The sequence below is a fragment of the Saccopteryx leptura genome, chromosome 5 (assembly GCF_036850995.1).
Source record: "Saccopteryx leptura isolate mSacLep1 chromosome 5, mSacLep1_pri_phased_curated, whole genome shotgun sequence".
Lineage (NCBI taxonomy): Eukaryota > Metazoa > Chordata > Mammalia > Chiroptera > Emballonuridae > Saccopteryx > Saccopteryx leptura.
The window spans coordinates 159,554,730-159,582,110 of NC_089507.1; the positions used below are offsets into that span (position 1 = coordinate 159,554,730).

The 27,381-nt window shown below is 55.2% G+C and overlaps 1 protein-coding gene across 3 annotated transcripts in view; it reads left to right on the forward strand.

The window, feature by feature from the left end:
• The window catches only part of KLHL29 (kelch like family member 29), a 300,305-nt gene that overhangs the window by 258,771 nt on the left and 14,153 nt on the right, over window positions 1-27,381 (forward strand). For all 3 annotated transcript variants that reach the window (XM_066386309.1, XM_066386310.1, XM_066386308.1), the window contains one exon: window positions 20,790-20,928. In XM_066386309.1, coding sequence (XP_066242406.1) covers window positions 20,790-20,928 — 139 coding nt within the window. The remainder of the gene's footprint in view (window positions 1-20,789; window positions 20,929-27,381) is intronic.

Consider the following 27,381-nt stretch of genomic DNA (forward strand, 5'->3'; position numbering starts at 1 on the left):
CCTGTTTTATCCGAAAAGCCCTTGAGGACAGTTCAACATTCCAGGAACCACCTTGGGCTCAATGATTCCTCCCATTGGCTGATAATTGAGATGTTCTTCCAGAGCGCCTGCCCAGGAGCTGTTGGCCTCCAGGTGGGCAGCACCCGGATGGAGAAGTCACCTGAGAGCCCGGAGAAGCGAGTTGGGCCTGGAGGGGGAGCTATGCTGAGCTACAGGTACAGTGTTCACCATCCACCAGGAGAAGTTTCCCCGGCTTCTGGCCGCACTGTCCCAGGCTGGGCACCCAGTCCTCCCGGTCTCATGCTGGCTGTTCTAGCTTCTCGCTTCTGAAGCAGACCTGCTCTTGCCCCTCTCCCCCATGAAAGGGTATTTTGTTTTCGGGAGTAGGGTGAGGCTGCTTTTTAAGTAAGGTAACACTGATTCATAACACTGAATACGTTTCAAGTGTACTGCATTCTAGTTCGATATCCGTCTACTCTAGTGCAAACTCATCAACAAACGTCTAGTTTCCCTTTTTTTAAAAAAAAAAGAATCCAGGCAGATTCTAGAAAGCCTTGGTCTGTGAACCTCTAGACTTGAGGCTTATTTTGTTTCAGATCAAAACCTGCCTTTCTTCTTAGCTTCTATCCTGGGGTGGAAACGGGGGGAGGGGAGCTGGAGGTCAGGCATGGGGCCCTCTCAGGACGCCCCTGTTCCCTTTCCTGCTTGTCCCTGACAGAACGCCCCCTCCAGCTCATCTTGGGGTGAATGAATTGAGAGCTTTGCCTCCATCCTGGGGAGGGCTCACAGGTTTTCATCCACATTCTTAAGTACACTGAATTCCCTCCACCTGGGCGCATGCATTTAGATTCCAAGGATGCTGGCAGGTCCTGGTGTAGCGTATTCAGGGCTCCTGGATCCTAAAAGGTCACAGTTCTTTTATTCTTGCCTCTTTTCATTTCTTTTCTGTTCCTATTGATTTCTTGGGGCACATAAGAAAACACAGTAGGCAAAGCCTGCTACTTTCATTGAAATAAAATATTCTGCAGTCAAACCACACACCATAAAGAAATAATTGCAGTCTGTATATATTGCTAATGGACATCTCTCAGCAATTCCCTGTCTCATAAGCTTTAAACACAGACATTAGTATAAATATGCAGAAATCCCCATTCGGCAAATTACTCTGCATTTCTGAACAGAAGGAAGATTAACCATGTGTTGATATCTTTGAAGGAGCTCAGCAGAGCAGGAAAAATTCGCTGGCCCTCTCTGGGAGGGAACTTGGGACTCCCTGGAGCCTAAAGAACAGAGCTGGAGGCCTGCCTAGCGTCCCCTCCCCTGGGCCCCGGGCACCCCCCCCCTCCCGCCCCCGCACTGAGGGCTCAGCCTCCAGAGGAGAGACTGGCCCCCACTCTGACTAAATCAGCCTCACTGAGCTGCTGGCCACCTGCCTGTCCTCCAGCTCCCAGGGCTCTGGCAGGCAGGGGAGCTGAGAGGTTAAAGATGCATTTTTCCCCTGGCCTCTCAGCAGCTCCACAGGAGCCCTCAGGGACCCCCAACTTTGGAGGCAAAGACCCAGGAGGAGCCCTGGGGAGGTGTGTTGAGCTGCATCACCATCCGAACTAGGACCTACAATCTCCCTTTCCTTGAGCCTTCACACTTCCCCACCAGCTCGTCTCCCTCCTCTCCCCTCCCCCCTCCCATCCCTCCCCCTCCTCTCCCCTGCTCACTCCTGTTGATGGTCCAGCACTCCCCAACAAAGGCCAGCACAGGGGTGAGGTCTCTCTTCTCCAGAATTCAACAGCCTGTGTCACCAGAGCATAACCCCAGCTTGAGCTTCAGGGGTCTGGGAAGAAAAACCCTCCCTTTTAGAAATCACCCCTGAGTCCTGGTCACCAGAGTGGGGAAGATGTCCCCGTCAGCACAGGTCATTCAGTCTGGGGGTGTCTGGGTCTGGCCCCCACCAATTGCTGATTGGACTGTCGGCAGCAAGTCTGAGGAGGGCAGTCTGATTCTAGGGCCCCCCACAACAACCGCCAGCATGTACCCAGCAGGGGCCACCGTGTCCCCTTCACTGACAGAGGCTAGGGGCTCTGTTCTCTCCGGGCAGAGGAATGCTGGACAAGCACCAGGGCCAGCCTCCTGGTGGACGTGAGAGGTGACTTATGAGCTAGTCAGGACCTGCCGGGGAGCAGGGCGCGGGGGTCTCTGGTTATTTAGTTGTGTCCACCTGCCTTGCCCATGGCAGAACTGAGTGCAGAGGGAGGGGCTCAGCATTGACAGTTCGAGGTGGAGGCAGGGACTGGGGCCTCTCGGAGGCCGAGCTGCAGCGCCGTGGCCTTGCCTGCGGCGGCCAGTCTGGACAGCACAGGCGGAGGCCTGGGAGCGGGGCTGTCAGCCCCAGACTGCCCACGAGACAGGGTTTCTGGAACCCCAGCTTTCCAGCCAGAACGCAGAGGCAGCAGCCTCAGCCAGAAACAGGAGACAGGAATATGCGATCCTCGTCTGTGAAGTTTTAAAAGATACCCTTTTCTCAAGACCCTTGCCTGCCACCTACCAGAAAATTGTCACAATAACTAAAGAAATTGATGATGACTGAGAGGCTAATGGCGCCCCCTGGAGGTGTGCAATGTGCAACTTGAGCAGTTTGTAAGTTACTCCTTGAAGGTGTTACCTTCCAGGCCTTGTTCTAAGCATGTTACGGGTATTACCACATTTAATTCTCACAACAAACCTGAGGCGGGTACTGTCAACCTCCATCTTACAGGTGAGAACACCAGGGCTCAGAAACACGAAGTCCCTTTCCCGTGTTTACCCACCAGGTCCCCAGCCACTGTCCCCAGACCCCCTGCAGCTGTCAAACAGAAACCAGCAGGGGCCCTCCCAAGGAATTCCAGTGTCCCTGTCAGAGGGTTCTGGGAAGGACAGAGAATCCATTCCATCCCAACCGGAGCTGGTTCTCACAGCCAAAGAGGGGAGAAGGACTCAGGTGACTGTCTCCCCAGCCCCAACCCAGGAGGTTCCAGACCCCTGGCGGCAGGTAGCACTGGGGCCTGGAATGAGAGCTAGGGTTGATCAGAGGCGTCCAGCCAACCTCTGCCCTGGTCGGTCAGTAGGAGAGAAGCCCAAGGTCTGAATACTCCGTACACCCAGGAAACCCACCTGAGAAGGCTCCAACTGTGTCCCAGCCCCGTAGGTGCACCTGCACACATGCCTCGGCCTCCCTCAGCAGTCACCAGAGGGCCAGTGCTCTGCCCGTCCAAGTTGCACTTGTCTTAGAGCCCTCCTGGCTTTGGCACAGAGGGAGGGGGAATATGAGTGTACAATCCCCCTCCCAGGACTATGTCATTTATCTGGGAAGAAGTGGTTTTACCCATCTTGGAGTAAAGATCCACTCACCCCACTGACCCTGTCCTGGGAAAGATTTCCAAAAAACATCAGCAACCCCCTGGGGTTTAGGAGGAAGGGCAGAGAGATGCTGAGTCATGAGGCTTGAGGCTCTGAAAAGCCATTTGTTGGAAGCTCTGGTACCAACTGCAGCCAAATGCATGATCAAGGACCTCTGTGCATGACTGTGTTGCCCAGCCCTCCTGAAGCAGCTAAACCTCACTTGCCCTTGAGAAGGAGAAGATAGGTCACCAAACAGCCTGAGACTCCGTGTTCCACAGGGGCAGGGCTTTGGTCTCTTTTGTTTATTCCTCTATCCCTACTGCCTGGAATGTGGTAGATGTCAATAAATATCTGCTGAATGTATGAAGGAATGAGTGAATGAGTGACTGACGCCAAAAGAGATCAGTTCTGTCCATAGTACTGAAGTTGAAACCCACTGTGGGTACAGAGCGGGGATGGTGGGACTCCAGGGAGACAGAGTGGCTGAGCAAGGGCATGGAAGTGGTCCCAGAGTGAGGGTGTCTTCAGGCAAAAGTCCTGAAGGAAGCTGTCTTCTTTCAGTCATCAGTTCCTATGATTTTGTGTAACTTAATTCAAATGTCATGCACTTTGTCATTTTTCCTCTTGTCTGGACACTTCTGTAGGGTCTGACCTCATTATCTTATTATTGCCTTATACCACAGGTAACCTGCCCTGGGATGAATCCTTGCCCTAGTCAGGACCACATCGTGCGCCTGGGCAGTGAGCAGTTTCTCTCTCCAGAGGAGTTGTGAGCTCAGGGGCTTTGGCCACATGAGCCCTTAGCAATTTGTAGGGTTGCTCAGGGTAGTGCAGCTTCTGGTCTGTGACCAGGGAGCTCACCAGCCCCACCTAGGATCCTACACCCTCCCCGTGGGTCCATCCTGCTGCCCTCCTTCCTGGAAGCCTAAGGGCCCTTCACCACCCCAAGTCCAGAACCCAAGCCCCCGGCTGGCTGCGGATCCACTGTCTCTGCTTTGCCTTGGCTCCACCCACCCAGCCGCAGGCTTCTCCCAGGGTGTCCCCAGCTGGCCCTGCCAGCCAGCCCCCAGCTTGCCTCCAGAGACCAATCCAACCAGCCCCAATCCCTGGCACCCCCATCTTTGTCTACGTCATGACCCTGGGCCTCACCTTCCTAAGTGACCTTAAATCTTCCTGGTCCCCTGGGTTTGCACTGCCCTGAGGGCAGCTATGGCAAACAGAAAGCAGCGAAATACAGCGGTTTCCAACTCTGAAAGCAGGGCTTTGAATTAAACAGAGCTTGATATAAAACCTTGCTTCTGCCACCCTGTGGCCAGGAACCTTACTCTCTCTGAGCTTCGTTTTCCACATCTGTGAAGTGGGGACCAGCAGCCATAGAGTAGCCTTGAGGATTAAAGGAGATCATGTCATCAGTGGATCTCAATGGGGATGGCAGGAAACCATGCCTTCCAGGAGTTTTTCAAAGTACAGGTGCTTCCTGCTTCTCCCCCACCCCACCCCAGCCAAGTGCAGCGGGGGGGGGGGGGGGGGGGGGGGGGGGGGGGGGCGGCTGGGCATATGCGACTGGTAAACAGTCTTAAAGGTGATAATTAAAGCTCCCAGCACTTTAATTTGGCCCAGCACTTGACAAGTGGTAAGCAACCCATGCAGCATTTGGGCTTCCTCTGTATCTAATAGTCGCCTACGTTAAAGTCCAGCCCAAGACCCGGATCTAGCGGGTCCCTCGAGCTGAGCGGAAGTGCCTGCGCCGGGGTGGGCGCCCGCTGCGGGAGAAGGGAGGACCCGCCTCTAGTGACGTTTGGGCCCGCGCCCTCGGGAGACACACGTGCTGCCGCCGGGGAGGGCGGGGCCGCCGGAGGTTCCCGGGGCGCAGCGGCGGGGCTCGCCTGCCAAGGCTTATTTGCATATGCGCAGGCTGGATATTTATAACTTCTCTTCAGCCAGTTCCAAGTTATTGATGTCTTAAAGTGACTTTAATCTGCGCCTTCTTTTCTTCAAATGGGCTTTTGATTTCCGGAGTGATATTATACATGGCTGTAAGCTATTGACTGAGCGATCGCTGTTGTGTTCTCAATGTGCTGATGCTGAAAATCTGCGATATAAATAAACTTCCTCTGGTAGAATCATTATAAAGCACAAGCAGCAGAAATTTATGGAAAGAACAGATTAAATGCTTAGACTTAAATTCTTCAGTGTGCTGCTTGCCTGAAACTGCTGTGTCTGGAGTTTGGGCTGCTGATTCAGGTGGAAAAAATCAAACGGACACATCGCTTGTCGGTGCATTTTTACTATGATCTATTGTGTTGCCAAAAGAGAAAGCTCAAAAGCTACCATTGATAATCCTGGTTAAAACTTGCAGCATAAATTATTAAGACGTGTAGTTTCTTTTCGGAGTGGTTGGGGACTGGGGCATACAGCACAGTAAAGAAATATAACATCAATATGTGCTTATGCATTGTAATGTGGGACATTTTATGCCCACAATAAAACATTCTGCCTACAACTCTGTTTATGAAAGCAACAGATAGGAAGATCCATAATGCCACTTAATAGAATTAATCACCTCCCATCGGACCTGTTTAAAAGGGTTTTTATTGCATGTTGAAAGGCTCTGACCATAATTAATACTCTGCACACTGTCAGGTGCCAGTCAGTGGGCTGGGGGCAGCGAAGGAACTTTTTAGCACACTTGGCCCAAGAGGGTTCTCAGGCTCCAGTCCAGGTGTCCGGCTTCCAGGTTTTTAAATCAGGAATCTAGCCTCTGGGTCAAGGTCTGGCTGGGGCTTTAGGTGCTAAATGTTAAGTTCTGGACTCTAGATATAAATTTTGAGTTTGTTCTAATCACTAGGTTGGCTCTGGGCTCTGGACTGGTTCTGGGCTCTCGACTAGACTCTGGGCAACCCTTCCTGGGTCCCTGGGTCCTGAGTGAGATGGCCTCAGAATCTGTCTATACCCTGCTCCGGGAGGAGGGGAGGGATGTTTCCTAACAGTCTCAGTGTGGTGAATCCAGTTGACCACAGAAATTTACCCCGAGTGCCCTCTCTTCACCTCTCACTATTTCAGCTACTTTCCAGCAAGGGAGGAAAACACTGGATATGCTCATGACAGACCTGCCTGGGGGTCAGCATGTGGGCAAAGGCTGATCACTCAAAACAGCAAGCTGCTGTGAAACAGAGCCCAGACTCATTGGCCAGGCCCAGGGCCAACCAGCCATGGTCGCTCCTCCTTCCCCTCCAGTGCCTCGATCTCCTTTGTTCCTTATGGCACAGCTGAGTGCCTAGAGCCCCAGGGAATCCCCCAGACAGCCTAGAAAAGCTGAAGAGGTGAAGGGTCAGCCTGAAATGATAACGAATAAAATTGCCCTTTAGAAGCAAGATGCTGACCAGCAAGCCTGAGCAGGCAGCAGGGAGAGAGTACTGCTCTCCGAGGCCTGGGTGGCACTTCTGGGAGGACGGTAGCTGAGCTGGAGCTGCGAGACCCAGGCAGAGAACTTTCCAAGCATGCAAGCTCTGCCCCTCTTGAGAACCTGAGCCAGCTGAAACTAAGAGTGACCTTTGAGGGCAGTGAGGTCAAGCTCTGTCTCCCAATATGACATGGTAGACTTCTCTCCAATGGACTGGAAGCTCAGGGCACCTTAGGGCTTGGATTGATAGGTTGTCACTAGGGGCTCATATTTTTTAGCTTGATGGACAGCAGTCACAGGTGTTTGCTGAGACATGATTCATTCTTGAACTGATGTCTGACACCCACTGGAGCCCCCATCACTGGGTTTCCATCTTGGCCTGACACCCCTTTGCCACCACCCCACCTCCAGCACCACCCAAAGGGAGAGCTGTGCTCAGTGAACTGGCCTCTTTGATGAGGGAGGCTTGTCCCAACACAGCTGTGCACTGGGTCCTTGGGAGGGGACTGTGCACAGCTGCCCTTCGGGAGGTGAGTACTCTCAGGGTAACATACCAGTTCTCCCCTGTCCCCAGGTGTGCTTGAAGTCACAGGACAGCTGCTTTCATCCTGTCAGCCAACACGAATGTCGTGCGTGCCCACCATGCCTAACAGACAGAACTCCACCCTCATGGAGCTCACCTCCTGACTCCCTCAAGCGTCCCAATGCTTATGGCCTCCTCTTCCTGGTGGCAGCGACCGGAGAAATAAGAGTTTGAGTGTGACTTTTCCAGGGCTGTCCAGAGAAGGCCGAGCGAGGATCCCAAAGTGCCAGGGCCCAGTTCTCAGGTGCCCTGCCCCGCCCAGGGGGCTCCCTCCACCACAGGCCGCCCCTGGGGGAGGCAGCTTGGGGTGCACCCCTGCTGAGCACGAGCCTGCAGGAAGGGAGCAGGGAGGTCTCAGTTCCTCCCCGTCCTTCTCAGGGAGCAGGGCCAGGGCTCAGTGTGCTGTAGAACTGACTCGTTTTTCAGGCGGTAAAGCAAAGGTGTCCCAAAGTTCCAGCGGCCATGACTGTTCCACGAGCCCTGGGAGAAGGGGTTACAAACCAGTGCTGGAGCCTCATCAGCATCCCTGGAGGAAGTGGCCACGGAGGGGAAGCAGTGTCTCATCTCAACTGGGAGTTTTCTTCTCAAGTCCCGTGGCTCCCACTGGGCTTATGTAAACGAGCTGTCGGGCCTGGCCAGGCAGACAGCACACGTGGGCACCCTGTCTGAGTGGGGTCCAGAGCCTAGGCACGTGCCGCCCACCCAGCCTGACACAGAGTCGAAGGCCGTCTGGCACCCGGCAGTCAGACCTGTCTTCCGACAGCTCTCCGGCCCCTCACAGTTGCCAGGCCCCGCTCTCTGCCCATAGCCCTGCTGGCCTTGGAGTGCCCACCAGCAGCTGTTCCTGATCCCTCCCTGGCCCGTGGCCTTGAGTGAGCCCTGAGGCCCGAGCGAGTATGGGAGGGGATTTGGGGTCATGGGCTGGGCTCAGTGAGCGGTTCCCTGGGATGAGTTTGCTAATAGAGATGTCTGTTCTGAGAGGTCGTGATACCACCTGTCATTAACCTGGGCACCCTGCCCAGGGTTCTCACCAAGAAAATCATAGGCAGCTGCTTGCAGGCGGGTGAGTGATTTGCAAGGACCACAAGAATATTTGCATGAACATATGTATGGAAGTGTGTATTTATTTGCATTCATTTGCATAAATTGCTGGCACCTAGAGCTGTTGTTCCTTAATTTTATTTTATTTTATTTTTTTGGTAATTTTCTTGAGCTCAGAGCACAGCTCTGGACACTTTGAGACTAAGAACAAAAAGACAAAAATGGCAACAGCACTGAGGCACAAGACCAGACGTTCTCAAACTTGGCTGCATATTACAATTTTCTGGGGAGCTTTTAGCTCCCCTGGTGCCGAGGTCACCCTCATACTATTAATAGAAACTCTGGGGGTAGGACCCAGATAGCAGCATTTTTTTTTTCAGCTTCCAGGCTTACAGAATGAGGCTAAGTTTTCTGGATGAGGAAGAGGAGAACATTCCAGACAGAGGCAACAGCCTAAGCGAAGGACAGCCTGGTGCTGGTTTCTGTGTTCACAGTGCACCCCTCACTTCCCTTCCAAGTACCTACGTCCCAGTGAGTGTATCACTGCTCATCACGCCGAGAAGGCTCACGAGGGCAGAAAGCAGAGTGGCTGGGTCGCTCTGGTCTCCCCACCTGCACACCACGGTGCTCTGAGGGTGCAGGCTGATGGTGTTGGACACAGCCCATGGGGACAGACTGGAGGTGGGGGGGACTCATCCTCTCAGCTCTGGGGTCCGTGCAGGGGCTGGAGCCACCCCATGGGCCCACCTTCATCCAACCTCAGAGCACAGTGGCAGGTGGCCACAGTGTCCACCTGAGCAGATGGCCCCAAACCCAGGGCTGCAGCTGAGACACGGGCCCGGCCTATGCAGCCTGGCTCCTCTCAGGTAGAGTTTGTACGAACAGTACCCTGGCTTTATTATAGGATCTAATAGGTTCAGCTTCTCAAGAAAAATAGACTGTCGGGGTAAATAAGTGTGGGGAAGTGACTGGGCGGAGAGGGGTGTCACTAAAGCCAGCAGCTCAGCTGAGGGAGTGGGCACAGTGTGAAGGGCCCATGTCTGGGAAATCCGTCCAGAAGGTCATGCAGCACAGCCAGGGTGCCCAAACGGGCCCGCCCTTCCCACGGCAGGCATGTCTGTCGTTGCTGGGGACAGCTCCTGGGGGCCACGCTGGGAGCCGTCCTGTGGGCTGCTCTGGGCTCTGGGGACAGGGGCCTGAAAGGCAACACCTCCACCCCATTAGCACTCAGTCTAACCAGACACAGAGTTCAGCCAGCAAAGATCACACATCAAAGAGGAAGGGATTGGCCGGGAGAGTCCTGAGCTGAAAAGCAGACAGGAGGCAGAGTCAAAGGGGGTCGGATAGGAGGGTGTCAGCAGAGCCTGCATGTGGGCCTTTGTAAGGGCCCTCTGGGGCTGGGGCTGGGTGCCTTCTCCACAGGCTGGTGCGTGGAGGACCCTGCCGGCCAGGGTGATGGTGGGGCGGGTGTGCAGGACATGATGGCCGGTCGGTGAGAGCATGGACAGAGTGTGCCCGCCTGAGGCTGGCCAGGGCCAGCTCCCCCGCCCTGGTGGCCCGGTCCCTCCCTGGGCGGGATGCCTAGGCTCCCAGCGGACACTCTGTGGCAGACCCGACCCTCTGTCCTTGCAAGTGGCTCCTGATTACCAGGAGGGCACAGCCCTACTTTTTGCTTATCGGGATTTTCTAATCTAGAATGATAGTGGCAAAGGCTTGCGTGATGGTTAAAGACCACTTGCAATATAAAAATCTTAAATGATGCCTAGCCTTTCTGGAATGGCAGGCAGTGATGTGTTTCCTCGGACCTGACCCTGGGCAGGCCCGGCAGGAGGGGTAGGCACAGACAGACCCACAGGTAGAAAGCCCCTCCCGAGAGACACAGAAGGCACAAGCGGAACAGAGAGCGGTCCACACACACACAAGCTCACACACACACAAGCTCACAGGACCACGCCCACGCCTCCTCGCCCCGGTCCTCTGGACTGCGTGTGCTCTTACGTGATGGGGTTCGCGGTGCTCTGAGTTGCCGTTAGCCCTGGCATCTGGGGATCCTCCCTCTTTACCTAGGTGACGGAACTGATTGTCCTCCCAGCTCCAGTTCCCTAATTCTTACAAATCCTTTAAAGCTATTGGTTTATGTGCTCCTCTATGCCCCCCTCTCCTCTGCAGCCCCCTTCCCTGCCCTCCCCACTCAGCCCAGGGCCTTACACCTTGCAGGCACCCAACAAATGTGTTTGGCTGGCTGGCTGTGCGCCTGGGAGACTCGGAGAAGGGGTATCGAAGGGGCTGGACGAGAGGGGGCAGCATGGGAGAGGGGGTGTCTGATGGCGTGCCACAGGGGAGCAGTGGGGGGGCCTCTTCACTCTTTCCCATAAACAGCCCACCAACAGCCCCCAGTCTCCTGTGGGATAAAAATCACGGGTGGGTGCGTTTCTTTCACAATCCAGTATGGGCCTGCCTTCCTCTGTAGCTTCTCTCCATGTAGCTCACGTGCACACACCTGCCATTCAAGCACACACATGCTTGTCCACATGCATACACACATGCTCACACAGCTTACACTCATACGCACATACTTATGCACACCACACATATGGCCCTGTCGTTCACACATCACCCCTCCAGCCCACCTGGTGAGCTCCTACTTACCTTTTGAGTGTTTCCTTCACCTTCCGCCCTGTGGGAGCCTCCCTGCACCCCGCTGGGCAGAGCCAGCCTCCCCTCCCTGCCCCCCTCTGCCCAATGCTTGCCCAGTAAAACCCTTCTCACAGTTAATTAGCCCCCCATTAAACCATGACATATCCACTCACATGTGCCCTAGTACCCCACTCAATGCCCAGCACACAGGAGCGAGACACACACCTCTTTAATGGATAAACGGTGGGCAAACGGACACGAGCTGCCGTAGTTCCCAGAACTCGGGATCGCAGTCTGCCTCTGAAACAGGCACCCCTCAGCTTCATTCAGCTGTGGACTCTGTCACCTCTCAGGGCACCCGTGACCTCTCTAGAGCCCTCCCTGCTTTCTGCTCTCTGTCCTGGCTTCTTGACTCTCTAGACCCTCCAGCCAAAAGTCACCCACTGCCTTCCAAGGGTCCACCCTCTGATGGAAAGAAGAAATACTTCTGACTATACTGTGTGCAAAACACAGCTTCATAGAGGCACAGAGCATTGTGAGAACCCAGAGGGAGGAATTAGTTCCCCATCTTAACCTCAGACATCAGGTTCAACTCTGTCCATGGGGCCAGACCCAAGTCTCACCCTCCTGTGGTCCTGAGGCCAAGGTCTAGCCCCCAGAAGGGACACATACATCACAAAGTGACTGTAGGAATGTCTTCCCTCCAAGCCCCCACCCCCTAGCTGCTCCCGGCCCATCTGCCTTGGCCTCCCCCGGCCCCTCTGAAACCCCACCCTTAGGCAGCTGTTCCCCACAGAGCTCGTCCGCATCCTGACCTCCCTCACACAGATCGAATTCCCTGGCACTGCCCTCCCAGCTCTGGCAGCCATGCTGGAGTCCCAGCTCCCACAGAGCTCTCAGCACCCTCATCTCGACCCGACTTCTCACATGACTCTCCCAAGCCCTGGCATTTCCCAAAGTCTCTGAGACCTGACACTGCATGAAACGCTCCTCCTCTTCTGCTCAGAGTGCTCCTGTCACCCCCTTGGCCTCCATTTTCTAAGTAGGGGAAGGAGCCAGGTAGAAGCTTCCTTGCTGAGGGCAGGAAGGACTGACCACTGCTGGTGTTCACCTAACCAGGGCACTTCCCTCCGACCGCAGCCTCAGGGTCTGCCCAGTGGCCTACTCTGGTCAGCCAAGGGTCAGCCCCACCTCTGCGATGACCACCCTCTGGCCAAGGTCCTTGAGCTGGTGCTGGAGTCCTAACAGTCTGCCCCCTGCCCTCCCCTTCCCCCCCTGTCCTTCCACACAATAGGCCCTTCTGTTCGGCTCCTACTGTGCCGCCACAAGGCAGGAGCTGTCAGTGAAAGTGACCAGTTCTTGGCCTGTGTTGGGCAAATCTTACATTCAGGCAATCGGGAACCTCTCTCTGGCCACTGCATGTGCAGGCTCCTCGTCTACAGAGTTGCCCTGAGGCCTTCAGGCTGCACCTGTGCTCAGCGGAGCTGGGGGGGGGGGGTCAGTCTGTCCCAGGAGGACCACTCAGGGTTCTTCACAGCCACTGGGGCTAACGGAATAGGTCAGTTCCTTCCCAGGGAGGTCCTAAACAGTTAGTTAACGATGCGTTAGCAGTCGTAGATTGGCATACACATTGTGAGGTCATCACCGTTGTTACTAACACTGGTGTCTACTGACATTAGAGGGGCCTTCGTTTTTGAATTCTTTCTGTTCAACTCCACAAAACTGACATTTCAGACAGTTCTATGGATCATCTTTGGGGAAATCATTCTTACCACCAAGAACATATTTGCATCTGGTCTGCAACCTACCTTGAATTCTAATCAGAAAGGAACTTTTTGTGCAAAGCATGATGCCAGATGCTCAGGAGCCCAGAGGGACGCACCCCCCAGGAGATTACAGGCGAGAAAGGAGACAGACAGGCATTCCTCTGGAAAGAGGCAGCCAGAGGTGTCTGGTGTAGTGAAGGCACTAACGATACGTCTGTGGCCAGGAACTCAATAAGGGTTCTTATAGGATGGGATTTAAGCTGGGGCTTAAGGGATGGGTGGGACCCTAAGAAACGTGTGTTGGGGAAGACTTGATCAAAGGGGCAGAAAAAGAAATGACCAATGTGAAGGAAGTCTACGGCCATACCACCCTGAACACGCCTGATCTCGTCTGATCTTGGAAGCGAGCCAATGTGAATGGATAGGGCAGGGGTCGGGAACCTATGGCCCGTGAGCCAGATGTGGCTCTTTTGATAGCTGCATCTGGCTCGCAGACAAATCTTTAATAAAAAAAAATAATAATAATAAAGTTAAAAATATAAAACATTCTCATGTATTACAATCCATTCATTTCCTACCGCTCATGTTCATGTTGCTGGTGGCTGGAGCCAATCACAACTGTCCTCCAGGACAACACTAAATTTTTATTGGATAATGTGTAATGTACACGGGTCATTGTATGGCTCTCACAGAATTACATTTTAAAATATGTGGCATTCATGGCTCTCTCAGCCAAAAAGGTTCCCGACCCCTGGGATCGGGCATACTGGGTATGAACTTAGAGGTTTGAGGGATATGTGGAGATGAGATTAAAGGTTGAAGCCATGACAGCGGTAGGAACAGGTCACAGGAGGTCCTGAGAGCCAGGTGAGGAGTTTAGGAATAAGGGACCAGGCCTTCCTTACTGGGTAGACCTCTGGATAAGGAAGGAGCCTTTACTCAAGGTCACAGGGGCATCATGGGGCTTCCATGGCTAGGTCTGGGATCTGCGTCATGCCAGGCCCAGCAAGCCCGGGCTGGTGGCTGCCGCTGGTCAGTCCTCGGGCCTGAGACACAAAAGCACAAACCCAGGGGAAGGGAAGGTAGTGTTCCTGTTGGTTTCATAAGGGTTTCAAATATTTTTAAGGAAAATAATTTAAATGACATATCATCTCAGAGGGCGTGAGAGTGTCCAGCTGGGAGGTAATCTTCAGTCCCACCTAGCACACACACCACACACCCTCCAGTATGCAGCCGTGGGTCAGGGGCTGCAGGAACAGAAAGGACCTTGGGTGCCCAATTCCACTATTTAAGAAATAGGTCTTGCCTGACCAGGTGGTGGCGCAGTGGATAGAGTGTCGGACTGGGATGCGGAAGGACCCAGGTTTGAGACCTCGAGGTCACCAGCTTGAGTGCGGGCTCATCTGGCTTGAGCAAAAAGCTCACCAGCTTGGACCCAAGGTCGCTGGCTCCAGCAAGGGGTTACTCGGTCTTCTGAAGGCCCACGGTCAAAGCACATATGAGAAAGCAATCAATGAACAACTAAGAAGTCGCAACGCACAACGAAAAACTAATGATTGATGCTTCTCATCTCTCCATTCCTGTCTGTCTGTCCCTGTCTATCTCTGCCTATGTAAAAAAAAAAAAAAAAGAAAGAAATAGGTCTTGTCACCCAGGGTTAGACAACCAGGAAAAGGCAAGGCAAGCATTTTCCTTGGCGGTGACTGTTCTCAGGACTTTTGCCCCCTTTCGGATAAATGGCAAGAATTTTCATGTGGACAGAAGGACAGCCAGGAGGTCTCCTCAGTAAAATTCTGGGTCAGGCAATAAGTCTGAGTCTTCTCTGGAACTCCCTTCTCTGAACAACCCCATTTCCTGGGAAGGTTTGCCTGCGTGTGGCTCTGGCAGGTGTGACTTCCGGTGGGGGACCCTCCCTTCCGATGCGGGCTGGATGCACACAGGTAGTTTGAGTCCGTCCTGCCTGGGAACGGGAGCCCAGCGGAGCCCTACAGTCAGCTCTGAGCCCGGTGCAGAAAAGGGGAAGAGGAGATGTGGATAACCTCATCACTGGTGGAGGAGGAGGAGGAGGAAGCGTTCAGCCCGAGGACTCGTCTGCTCGGAGCGCTCCCTGACCGCTGCGTCCCCACTGAGCAGTGGCAGCAGGTGTAAAGGCACCGTTTGTCCCCACAGTGTCTGCCTATGTCAAACTCCTCTGCTTCTCCCGACCTGCACGACACAGTCTTCGCTGGGCTTTCTCCGTCTGCTTCACCACTGCTCTGAGTTTATAATTTTCTCAGGTCCTCTATCAAGTATGTGTCATAAATACCAATGGGATCAGGACCATTTATCACCTAGCTGGGTTCTTACTTGAGCTCCGGAAAAAATTACTTGGCCGCACAACCTTTCTCAGGGCTCTGATTTAATGGACTGCCCGGCTGCGAAGCCACTGAAATTCGTTTCCTTTTAATATTTGACATTGCTTCCTCTTTATTACCACCTTGGACAGCCCTTCTAGCCCAGCTGGAAAGGGCCCATTAGTCTCTGACAAATAACTTGTGTCATTTGGTGAAAAATAAGCAGAAGTTTGGCTGCAACTTCATCTCCAGTCTTGGTTCTGTTTGTGACCTCACTCCCCTCTAAACAGAGCACCCAGCCCCGGCCGACCCTGCCCAGAGTCTGCTTTCCCTCTGATGCCACCTGTGGCTGGGTCTACAGAGCCAGGGTATGCTCACCGTTTATAACGGGGCATGAGATGGGGTATTTAGAGATGTTCATAGCTGGGTGTTAAGAATTAGCCAAAAGGTGGAAGCAATCCAAGCGTCCCCCAGCAGATGAACGGATAAATACCAGGTGTCACATGCATACAGTGGAGTAATATTCAGCCTTAAAAAGGAAGGAAGTTTTGATGTATGCTACAAACGCGTGGGCCTGGAGAACTTGACGCTCGGTGAGATCAGCCGGTTCCGAAAGGCCAATACTGTACGATTCCACATAGGTGATGAGGTGCCTAGAGCAGCTCAGTTCATAGGGACAGAAAATAGAGTGGCTCCTGCCAGGGGCTGGGGAGGGAGCGTGTTGTGGATTAATGGGTACAGAGTTTCAGTTTTGCGAGATAAAAATATTTACAGGGTTGATTGCACAACAGTGGAAATGTACTTAACACAACCCAACCATACACTTCAGAAATGGTTAAGATGGTTAAATTTGCTATCATAATAAAGTAATAATAATTAGCTCCAAACTGAACCAGCAAAGGAGAAACTGACACAGAGAAAGCTCTCTGAACACGGAGGTCTGTCGTGTATTCTGTGATGCCATATATCATGAGCTTTCTAGATCACCTGGCTCTCGCTGTGTAAATAACCATTCGAAGATTGAGTGGCATAAACCAACAACCACTTACGTAGGTTAGGATTCTGGTTTGCAGTTTGTGTCAGGCTCAGTTGATACTGGGGGACCAGCGCTGTGTAAATGGTTCATCTGGGGTGGCTCCATCTCTGCTCCACAAGGTCTCTCAGCCCCCAACAGACCAGCCAGATTTGTTCAGATGGTGCTGGTGGCAGGGTCCAGAGAGAATGAGGCTCACAACCACGCAGTGTTCTTTGGACCATATTCTATGATCCTAAACAAGTCACAGGGCTAGTCAAAATTCAAAGGGTGGCGAGATGAACTCCACCCCTTGCTGGGAGGGGGTGCAAAGAATTTTTGCTCTCTACCACATACACTATATATACACCAGGCTCTGTGCTAAGTGTTGAAGATGAAAAAGTATGAATAAAACGCCGTGAAGTGCAGGAGGCATGTAAATAAATCATTACAGCAGATAGAATGCTCTAAAGGGAAGCACAGGCACCTGCTGCGTCTGCCGAGGACGGCGGTGGGCACAGGGACATAATAATACTTCAACTGGTCTTGAAGAATAAATGTCATTAGCCAGGAGAAGAAGCCAAGCAGAAAGGTCTGGGCAGAGGGACAGAGAGATGAGTGAGGTCTGGGAGGGGACCTGCCTGGGGGAGGGTTCCGTGGAGAGAGAAGGGCCCACCCTGAAGTGGAGGACCTGGGGGGACAAAGGGGGACTTGCTTTCCTGCTCAATCCAGATAGGTTTGTCTAAGCAGGGGCCGATGGCGGAGTTGCTGTGTGGCAGTGGCTTAGAGGGGGATGGACCAAAACAGTAACTCTCTTGGCAGCCACTGCCATGCCTCAGGTGAAAGAGGGTGGCGGCTCCAATAGGGTGCTGGCTTGAGTGGGCCAGAGAGAATGGACCTGGTGTTGGGAGGGGGAGGGGAAGAGCCAAGGAGTCGGCCTAGGGACCAGTCAGGCTGGCCTGTGCTTTCCAGGTGTCAACCGGGAGGGTTCCCTGCAGAGGGTCCGAGGGCAGGGCAAAGCCACTTATGTGGGTGAGCGAGAGCATCAGGGGTTTCACAGGCACAGGAGGGACATCTTGCTCCAAACTAGGAAAGATGAGTCAAAGACCAGAAAGCAGGCCGACAGAGCGGGACCCTGAAGGCAAAGCTTCTCTTTCCCCAGGTGGGACGGAGCCCAACTCCACTGCAGCTCAGGCTGGCGGCTCAGGTTGGCTGGCCTGTCACTCAGCCGGCCTAACCACATTCTCCCAGAGGAGACCCATAGGGCATGCGGGCCACCGTGTCCTCCACAAGCCTGCAGTAGCCAAATTCTGCAGGGTACTGGGGTGCTACTGGAGTTCACTCTGATGACCCAGCACTGGCCACCCCCCCAGGCCTGCAGACCTCCCACCCCCTGCACTGGTGGCTAGCTAGAAGCCTTCCCAGGAGCCCACAGTCCGCCACACCCCTCAGACATTAAGGGGGTGGGCAGGAGCGCAGCTTGTGCCCAGAGCTGGGGCTGGCTTCCTCCTGTGGATCCTGGGTCACAGTGTCCCCAAATTCCACCTCTCTGGCTGGATACTCCGCCAGTGGCAGTAAACACATACCGACAGATCAATACTTTGAATGCACTCAGGGCCCTGCTGTGAAAAGGAACCCTTCAGTGAGTGTGTTCATCAATTGAAATTTTTTTCTGAAACTATGTAATCCTGCACAGCTCTTGAATCCAGATCTACACAATGTGGGAATAGACAGCATCTATTTACAATGAACCTGATCGCCAAGCACCTTCCAGATCCCCCCAGAATTCCTGGACAGGGGCGAGGAGGCCTTATGCTGGGGCTGGGGCTGTGGGCGTCATCATTGCTGAGACAAAAAGAATGCTTTGGGCCCAGAGGGAGTGCCATTGTGTGTGTCACTGTGTTTTCTGACTCCCTGAGCCTGGTTAGCTCAGCAGCATGCAGGGCTGCGTCTGTCACTCACGGCAGTGTGCTCAGGGTCACAAAGCCAGCTGCTAGCAGAACTGGAATGAGAACCAGCATCCAGGTCTTTGGAATTCCAGCCCAGAACTCTTCCCCCCCACACACACTGCTTCACTCAAAAGGTGACATCCTCCACCTGGCTCATGGTTTGAGAATTAATTCGGTTGGTGGCTCTTTTGAGAGCTGATGTGGGACTGAACAGTTCAGCCTCCACCCAGCCTGACCCCGCAGGCCCCCACTAAACTGCCCCGCCATGCCTAGGCCACACACTGACGGTGCAGGTGCCCACTGTCTCACCCCCAGCCAGGCCCCAGCCACCGCCTCCTGCACCATCCTGACCCTCTCCCTCCAACCCCTCCGTGTCCCACAGACCCTAACCCTGACCCCAAAACCAAACCCATCATCCTCTCCCTTCCCCATGTCCCTCCAGAGACCTAGAGGCAGCCCTCACACCTCCGCCTGCCACACCCCCTCCAGCACTGAGGACCATAGTGTCCACAGAAAAAATACTCGCCTCTCTCTGTCCTTCTGTGACTGTTACAGTTCAGGCTTTTGTCACTTGCCACGTGGATTATTGAACCATCACCATCATCAACAATAACAGTGAGCCCACCTCATGTTCCCTAGGTACTTACTGCGTGCCAGGCACGTGGCTCACGGGAACATGGATTAACTTCCAAGGTCACGCAGCTGATGGGAGGCAGAGTTCTTCCGGGTCTGACTCTGAGGTCCAGCTTCCTGCCTCCACCCGTCACTCCCTGCCCTTCCTCTAATGGGGCTGCCAGAGCAATCTGAAACCCAGATCTAACCTGTCACTCCCAGCACAGAATCCTTGGTGGCTCCCTGGTGCCCAGAAGGCTAGGCTGGAGTCCCCTCAAAAGTTCCTGCCTGCCTACCCATGGCTCCCCATAGCTCCCTGGGCCTTTGTTCCCCTGCCTGCCTTGCTCTCCGCTCAGTGCTTTGTGCCCTGCTGCTGGTCTGAGCGCACCTGCGAGCGGCCTCCCAGCGGCCTCAGCCAGCACCCCCCACACACACATAGCCCTGCAGGCGGCCCGCTGCAAAAGCCTGGTCAGATGTGGGGATGGGGGGTCAGTGACTTGCCATTGCCGCACACCTCAGTGCCCTGTGTGGAGTGTGCTCCAGGACCCCTGTCTCACCGTCTTGCATGGTCTTAGCAGAGTCAGGGGCCAGTGTGTCCTCACCACGCCCAGAGGCCCTTGCTCCTCCCTGAGCAGCTGAACTTCACCAGGCTCTGGGAATAGAGCGGGAGCCTGCATCCCCACTTCACAGATGTAGAAACAGAGGCTCAGGGAGCCCAGGGGCTTCCCATGGACATTCAGGCGTCAGAGGCAGCGCTGGGCTCTGCAGGACACCTTGGCAGACAGCTGACACTGGCCCATGTGAACAGTGATGACCAGTCAGATGAGAGCAGGGCACAATGGAGGTTAAGGCCAGGACACCAGCCAGGGTTCAGCACAGGCCTGGAGGGCTGCGGTCATGGTAGGGGCTTAGGGGACAGAGCTCACCCTCTCCCATTCACCTGCCAAAAGACACAACCTACCTGTCCACAGTCTAGGTCATTCTGGCCCCAAAATCTAGGCCTGTGATGTCCAGCTCCCAGCAATGCTAAGCTCAGTCTCTGCCCAGAGGTCCAGGGGGTGAGCAGGCAAGGCAAGGCTTGTGGGAGCATTGGAACCTTTGCAAGTGAAGGAATTTGTGTAAACTAAGCAGGGCAGTGGTCAGGCCGTCCTCCTTCCTCTTGCTGAGCCTGCAGGTGGTTCTGGGAGAAGCTTCTGACATCCCCAGGTTCGGAGCCCAGGGTCCTGGGGCATTCTTTGTGCCAGCCCCAGGTGGCCAACACATCAGGCAAAGGTAGGTGTGCATCAGGGTGGGAAGGCCCCAGAGGCCACTCCTGGGAACCCCGGGGGCCGCAAGCCAGGCTGTGCCCTGCTGCAACCCCAGGCAAGGGTGGGAGCCCCGGATGGCCCAGGATGTGGAAGGGGGGACAGGCAGTCTCTACCCCTGGCTTGCTGACCCAGCAGTCCCCGGAGTGTGAAATGGAAAGAAATGCTCCCCAGCTCCCCACTCCACCCTTCCTTTTGAGGGACCCCCTCCCTCCCTAAGAAACTCTCCCCAGCCATGGCTGTGAGTGTCTAACATAAGGGACGCTATTTTTGCAGGTTTTGTGGTTTTTATTCCTTTGAACCATATCCAGCCCATCTTACATCACAATGCCATGCTTTACTTGGTATCAGTACATCGGCACTCATTGGCATTTGGAGAACTTGTTCTGTAGTGATACAAGAGTTTTTAGTTGTCTGTGATAACGTATTCACTATGTTTCCAATTGTCACTATGGGACTCTCTTCCCCGGACCTTTCAAGTTCTGGGTTTAATTATTTTTTTAATTGTATTTGTTTAGGGTTTTTTTTGTTTTGTTTTGCTTTTGGTTTTTTTGCTTTTGAAAGTTGTGGTTCCCTTGGTTACGTAGCCCCTCCCCATTGCTGCTTGTTTATGCATTATGTTTGTGACTTCCTTTGACTGTCAGTGTTGAGCCAGTCTTGCCAAGAAACAGTATCAAGTATTTTCCTATTTCTCTACTTCTTGAAAAAAAATTTTTTTTTAATTAAAAAAAAACTCTTAATGGGAACCTGGCCCTGTCTGTCTTCTCTGTTCTGCAGAAATGTTGAAGGAATTGAACCAGCAGCGCAGAGCGAAAGCCTTTACAGACCTGAAAATTGTTGTTGAAGGCAGAGAGTTTGAAGTCCACCAAAATGTTCTAGCTTCCTGCAGCTTGTATTTCAAGGACCTGATTCAAAGGTTTGCCTTCCTTCCAGCTGTGGTCGGGTCTGTTCCTTTGTAGGACGCTTTTGTGTCGCTTCTCTCCTCCCCTCTCTTGCAGGTTCCTGAAGTGTGACTCCCTGTCACAGAGCCAGTAGCCATCTCTCCTCCCCCTCCCGCCCCAGCGCCCCCCACATGCAGCCTCAGAGCAGCCACTGCCCCCAGCCTGCCCCTCACAGCTTGGCTGGTCACCAGGGGCCTCTGCCAGCAGTAGACCACCCCCCTGCCCAGCCCTGACGAGCCTGAGTTCTCAGTGGCTCACAAGCCCTCCCTGAGATTAGGGGGACTGTAGACTCTACCACGTTAAGGGATACATTGCCCCCACTGGGCCTGCACGGGGGACCCAGCACCGTCGTCACGGCTGTCGATGGTGAACTTAATGCCGGAAAAGCACCTCGACCAGACCAGCCCCTGCTGAGGAGCAGGAGGTGCCACGGGGCCCCTTTTCCACAGCCCGAGTCGGGGAGAAGAGACTCGTAGCCAAAGCCTCATTCGTGCCTCATGTCTTCATACTTGTCCACGGAGCCTCAGCCGGCGCTGTCTGAGCCCAGACCAGCTGTGTCCTAAACACGGTCTTTCTTGGCGTGTGCTCCTCCCCGCCTGCCCTCTGCCCCGGCTATTTCTACCTGAATGAGTCTTAATGGTGCATGAGCATCTTTTTTTTTTTTTGTCTGTTTTTTGTTATTTTTCCATCCCGTTGACTTTTTTTGTCTGCTTCATGCCCTTGCAAAGAAGTCAGGGGCCACCTTCTAGCTCCTTAGTGAGGGAGAGCCGCGGAGGGGCCAGCCCAGGGTCACACCCCTGTTTCTCTCACCCATCAGCAGATTAATGCCGCTGCTCATTTTGCCTTGCAGCCTCTCCGGGGCGGACGCTGAGCCGGGCCTGTGCTCAGAGGGGGAGGACAGGACCTCTGCTTGCTTCCCAATGCTGTGTTTGGACTTGCCAACTAATCCCAGAGTGACTGTGTTTTGTTTCAGGATGGCACACTGGCTGGCATCTCCTTTCCAATCCGTTGTGTCCTTTCACTTAGAGCTGAGCTGCTCGGCGTGCACAGCCCTGCCCAGCGCGCTGGCCTCAGCCACGCAGGAAGGGGCAGGCTCCCTGTGACTTCAGTCTCACGGACAGCTTGGGTCTCCCACCCCTGCTGCTTGGGTTCCCTCTTGTCTGAGCACAGGGGCCAGGGGCATGAGCTCTGGGGCAAAGGGACATGTCCAGTGGCTTCTTCAGGCCAAAGGAGGTCTCTGTGCTTCCACTCCTGGCAAATTCTGGAACTGGCACCGATGGCGCCTGGCTGCTGAATGTGGCGTCCTAGGGCCTTAGACCCCTCTGCAGACCCGCTGGAGAGCACAGAGGGGCAGGCTGCAGGGGCAGGTTGGTACTGAACGGTGGCCTGGCCCCGAGCTAGAAAGATGTGGGCAGGAGGAGCGCAGAGGCCCTTTGACTGTCCTCAGAGAACTCACATGGAAAGTCAGGCTCTCGCACACAATACGCAGTAGGTAGCCTGGAATGAGAGTTGAGAACAGAGACAGTTGTGAGGGGGATGGGGAGATGGCCTTCCCAGAGATGGGCGTGATGGGGGTGGCACGGCAGACAGGCCCTGACTCCTGGGTGAGGGCTCTGGGCTGGTAGGGCCATCAGGAGCATGGGGGAGGGGTGCCCACCTGAAGGTGGGAGAGCTTGGGATGTGCCTCAGTGACCCTGAGCAAATAGGGGGGTGCTGGGGCTAAGGCAGTCGCTGCAGGGAAGAGGGCACTGCCTTGGGAGCTAGGAGACCTGAGTTCTACACCCGACTCTACCCCTGGTCCTGTGACCCCAGACAAGTCCCTTCTTCTCTCTCAGGCCTCAGGTTTTGTCATCTGTAAAACAGGAGGTTGGTTCAGATGGTACCCAGGTTTCCTTCCGGGTCTGGCAGCAGGTGACCTTAGAGGGTGGGCAGGACCAGCCCTGGAGAGGCTTCCCAGGTGCGAGCACAGGACGCCCGGAGCATGAGGTCACGTGGGGGGAGGCAGGTCCCCGGACCAGTGCCAGGGGGGCTGGGGGACAGGTGCTGAGCTGAGTGTTTGGCATGTCACATTGTAGCACCTGAAGGACAGCCAAGTAGAGACTCCTGGTAGGCAGTCAGATGGAGCACAGAGAGGCCTGGGGTTTGGGAGACAGGAGGGCCCTCGGGGAGGAGGGGGCCCGAGGCAAGACAGGAGGGCCCTCGGGAGGAGGGGGCCCGAGGCAAGACAGGAGGGCCCTCGGGAGGAGGGGGCCCGAGGCAAGACAGGAGGGCCCTCGGGGAGGAGGGGGCCCGAGGCAAGACAGGAGGGCCCTCGGGAGGAGGGGGCCCGAGGCAAGACAGGAGGGCCCTCGGGAGGAGGGGGCCCGAGGCAAGACAGGAGGGGCCCTCGGGAGGAGGGGGCCCGAGGCAAGACAGGAGGGCCCTCGGGAGGAGGGGGCCCGAGGCAAGACAGGAGGGCCCTCGGGAGGAGGGGGCCCGAGGCAAGACAGGAGGGCCCTCGGGAGGAGGGGGCCCGAGGCAAGACAGGAGGGCCCTCGGGAGGAGGGGGCCCGAGGCAAGACAGGAGGGCCCTCGGGGAGGAGGGGGCCCGAGGCAAGACAGGAGGGCCCTCGGGAGGAGGGGGCCCGAGGCAAGACAGGAGGGGCCCTCGGGGAGGAGGGGGCCCGAGGCAGGGGAGGAGGGGGCCCGAGGCATAGCCCAGAGGGGCAGCTGTGCCTGAAGATCGAAATGTTAGTTTGTGGGCTTTTTAAACTGTACTTCGCTTGTCCTCACCGTGGACACGCGTCCCCATTTCCGCCCTGCCGAGAGCTGCAAACAAATTCCTTCCGAGGGGAGGAGAGAGACTGCACAGGGTGATTTCCTTTCCGGCCACGTAAAGTCCCGGAGGATTTCACGTCTTAGAGGTCCGGGAGCAGCTGGTGGTGTTGCTGTCATCTCAGTCCCCTCGAGTCCATGACCCTGGAGACTGGCCGGGCAGGGGCCGGAGTGGCCCAGCCGGGGAGGTGCAGCCCCCGCACTCTGTCCACATGTGTTCGTAGCTTTTGTGAGCCTGCGGCAGCTTCTTTTTCTTAGCCTTATTTAGTTCCAAACTCGTCTTCTTCCTCTGATGAGGGCAAGACCAGCCCACAGGAGCCTTGTAGAGATGTCTCGTGTCAACCTGAAAATCTGCCCACTAACCCGAGAAGCAGGTACCCTGAGAACCCCCACTTTACAGGTGGGGAAATCAAAGCCAAGAGAAGTGGACACAGAGGAGGAACCTGGGATTAGAGTACAGGTCTGACCCCAAAACCCACACTCTTACCCTCCATTGCTAATCCCAAGAAACGAAGTCTAGTACTTATTTGTACACAAAGTCTTTGAGAAAGGAAAGCGAAGTCTCAGGGCTGACACTGTGGACAGGCGTGCAAGGGAAAAGGATGCAGAATGTGTGTGTGTGTGTGTGTGTGTGCATGTGTGTACATGCATGTATCTGTTGGCCATAGGATCTTTCTTACCCACAATAGACAAACGTACCCCACCTGAGGCAGAGACCTGAGTCGCAGGCATGCAAACCACACCTGCAAGGGAGCTGCGCCCTCTGGACTGAGGCCTGGAGGCCGAGGGGGCCATGGGGCCAGCACATGAGGCCGTGGGGGAGCTCAGAGCCTGTGTGAGAGGGCTGGCCCTGCCCCACCCTCCTTTTGTAGCCCCTCCGAGTCCCTGTGACAATTGGTGGAAACCCCGCAGGAGAAGGAGCTGTGGCTTTGTCTCTGGGTAATGTGAGGCCTGGTGCTGCATAAGGACCACCCCTCAGCTGCATCCAGGCCAGAAGGGAAGACCCGGCAAGATTTCGTGGAGAGGAGCCCCAGGCTTTGGGAAAGAAGAAGGACATTTTGAGCTGACTAGACCTAGTGAGGTGCTGGGGTTGCAGCCTCCCAAGCCCAGGGTCACTTCTGAACCTCAACGAGCATTTATTTTTTGGACCCTGGACAAGAAGTTCTCCCCTTTACACCCTGGGTGCCGAGGACCTGTCAGGGATGGCCCGACAGAACGCAAGCCCCATCAGCGAGGGCAGGGGACCGTTTGTCTTTGGAGACAGCGGGGGCGCCACCCTCCCTGCCAGCACTTCCAAACACGTTCCCCAGGTCCAGGTGAGGGAGGAAATGGACAGCCACAGAGAGGAGGCACCTCCTCATCACACCAAACAGGGCAGAAACCTGACCCTCTCCCTCCCAAATCACAAAGCCTATTGGGCCCAGCGGCACACTTGAACTACAGCTGCTGTTCTTACTGAATGCTAATGGATGGACACATTGATTTGTCACACACCCCATGTACCAGTTCTGGGCTGCTCGTCCATCTCCCTCTCCAGGGAAGCTGAGAGGACCTGAGAGGCCCAGATCTTGGACGTAGGGGCGCCTGCTGGACTTCAGTGCAGTAGGCAAGCACTCGCCTCCCCTCTCCTTCCCATTGAAGTCGGGCGGTCTGCCCCTTTCCTGGTAGAACAGACAGGTGTGTCTGGAAAACCAGATAACAAGAGGAGAGAGCCACACATCTCGGAGGCTGGCAGAATGAGGTGGGCCAGGCCCATCACCAAGTGACTGTGGGTGGGCCAGGGCTGTGAGAGCTGCAGAGTCTTCAGGACCCAGGGAGACCGGTGTGTGCCCATGTCTGCACCTGGGGCTGATGTCCCTGGAACTGATAACATGACCAAGCTCCTCTGCATGGGGCAGAGTGGGAATCACATTGGAAGGGTGGGGTCATCCTCCTCAACTTCATCACCTGCTTTTAACAAGCTGGCCCCCACTCATCATGGCCCCACAGTTCCCTTCCATTATTATCAATCCAACTTGCAAAATGAAAACATCTACTCACTGAGGAGTGGGAGGGTAGGGAAGGGACTCCGTCCTGAAGGCTGGAGAAGGCGGTTTTCATCCCACTTGAGGGAATTGCTAGGGGTGGGGTGTCGAACATTCTAACACTTGGGACAAGCATTCCTGGCACATAGCCCCGGGCCTGCTGTTTCCCATACCCCTTGTCTCTCCCTTGCCACACACAGCCTTGGGAGAGAGTGGCCCCGGGAATCGTTGTCTTCTAACAGAACCCGTGGGCCCTGTGTGGGCTACCCCTCATTCCCACGGGCTCCTGCACACGTGTGAGACTCACAGTCCCCACCCATGGGCCCTGTGTGGGCTACCCCTCATTCCCACGGGCTCCTGCACACGTGTGAGACTCACAGTCCCCACCTGGCAGGGTTACCACTGCCCTTCCCCGCCCTGATCCACCTCCCTCCAAGGGGCTACCCCTCATTCCCATGGGCTCCTGCACACATGTGAGACTCACAGTCCCCACCCATGGGCCCTGTGTGGGCTACCCCTCATTCCCACAGGCTCCTGCACACGTGTGAGACTCACAGTCCCCACCTGGCAGGGTTATCACTGCCCTTCCCTGCCCTGCTTCACCTCCCTCCAAGGTGCTACCATAGCCCCAGCTTCCCAGTAGCTCCTGCATGGGGCTGAGTGGAACAGGACGCTGGACCCCAAGATGCAGCTTAAGACAGGAATGGATGGTCCTCTGTGAAAGCACAGCTCCCCACCAGTGCTCAGGGTCACCCATCAGGGGTGTGCTTCTCAGGGTCTCTCTGCTCAGAGGCCTAAAGAGCCCTTCATTCAGTCCCCGGGTAGTGTGACGGTCATGACTGAAGAGTGACCTCCAGCCTCCCTGAGCTCCCACAGCTGTCTGGGCTACACCCAAACATCTGTGCAGAAAAGCAGGCATGTGCAGGCGAGCGGCACAGGGCCTCACTGTCCGGGGTCTCCACCCTGCAGGTCTGGAATTTGGACACCCGATAAAGCCTCCATCTCATTCCCAAGTCTCCCTCTGTGGCCGAGTGCAATACCCATTCAGCTCTCGGTATCTGGCATCTCGCCCTGGGCCTCCAGCTACTCCTTTGCCAGCGGTCCCCCTTTTCCCCATGGGTGCTCCACACCAGGGTACCTGGAGGAGCAGAGCCACAGCTGTAGGTCATAAGGGACATTGGTCCTTTCCAACCATGAAGAGCACCTGTGATGGCTGGCACCTGTGTGCCTCCCCAGGCACTCCCATGCGGGCACCACCTTGTCCCCAGCTCTCTCCCTGACTCCGACTCTGAGCAGACAGGCATCTCCGCAGAGGGACAGCCACTTTCGTCCCATCTTCCCCATCACTACTTGGGGCCATGGGCTCCACTGACCTGCCATCTGCTCCACACCCCTCCTCACAGCTGATTCTGGGGTTCTCAGGATCACGTATCACAAGCATTTCAGTGCGTGTGTGAGTATGTGCATGTGTGTGCATCCTGAAGTCCCACCTCAGCTGTCCACTGAGTTGAAGTTCCTCTGTGGAGGACTATGGTAGACAGGAGCGCTGGCCAGAGTTGGAAACAGCGGTGGCTGGGGGCCTTGGGAGAG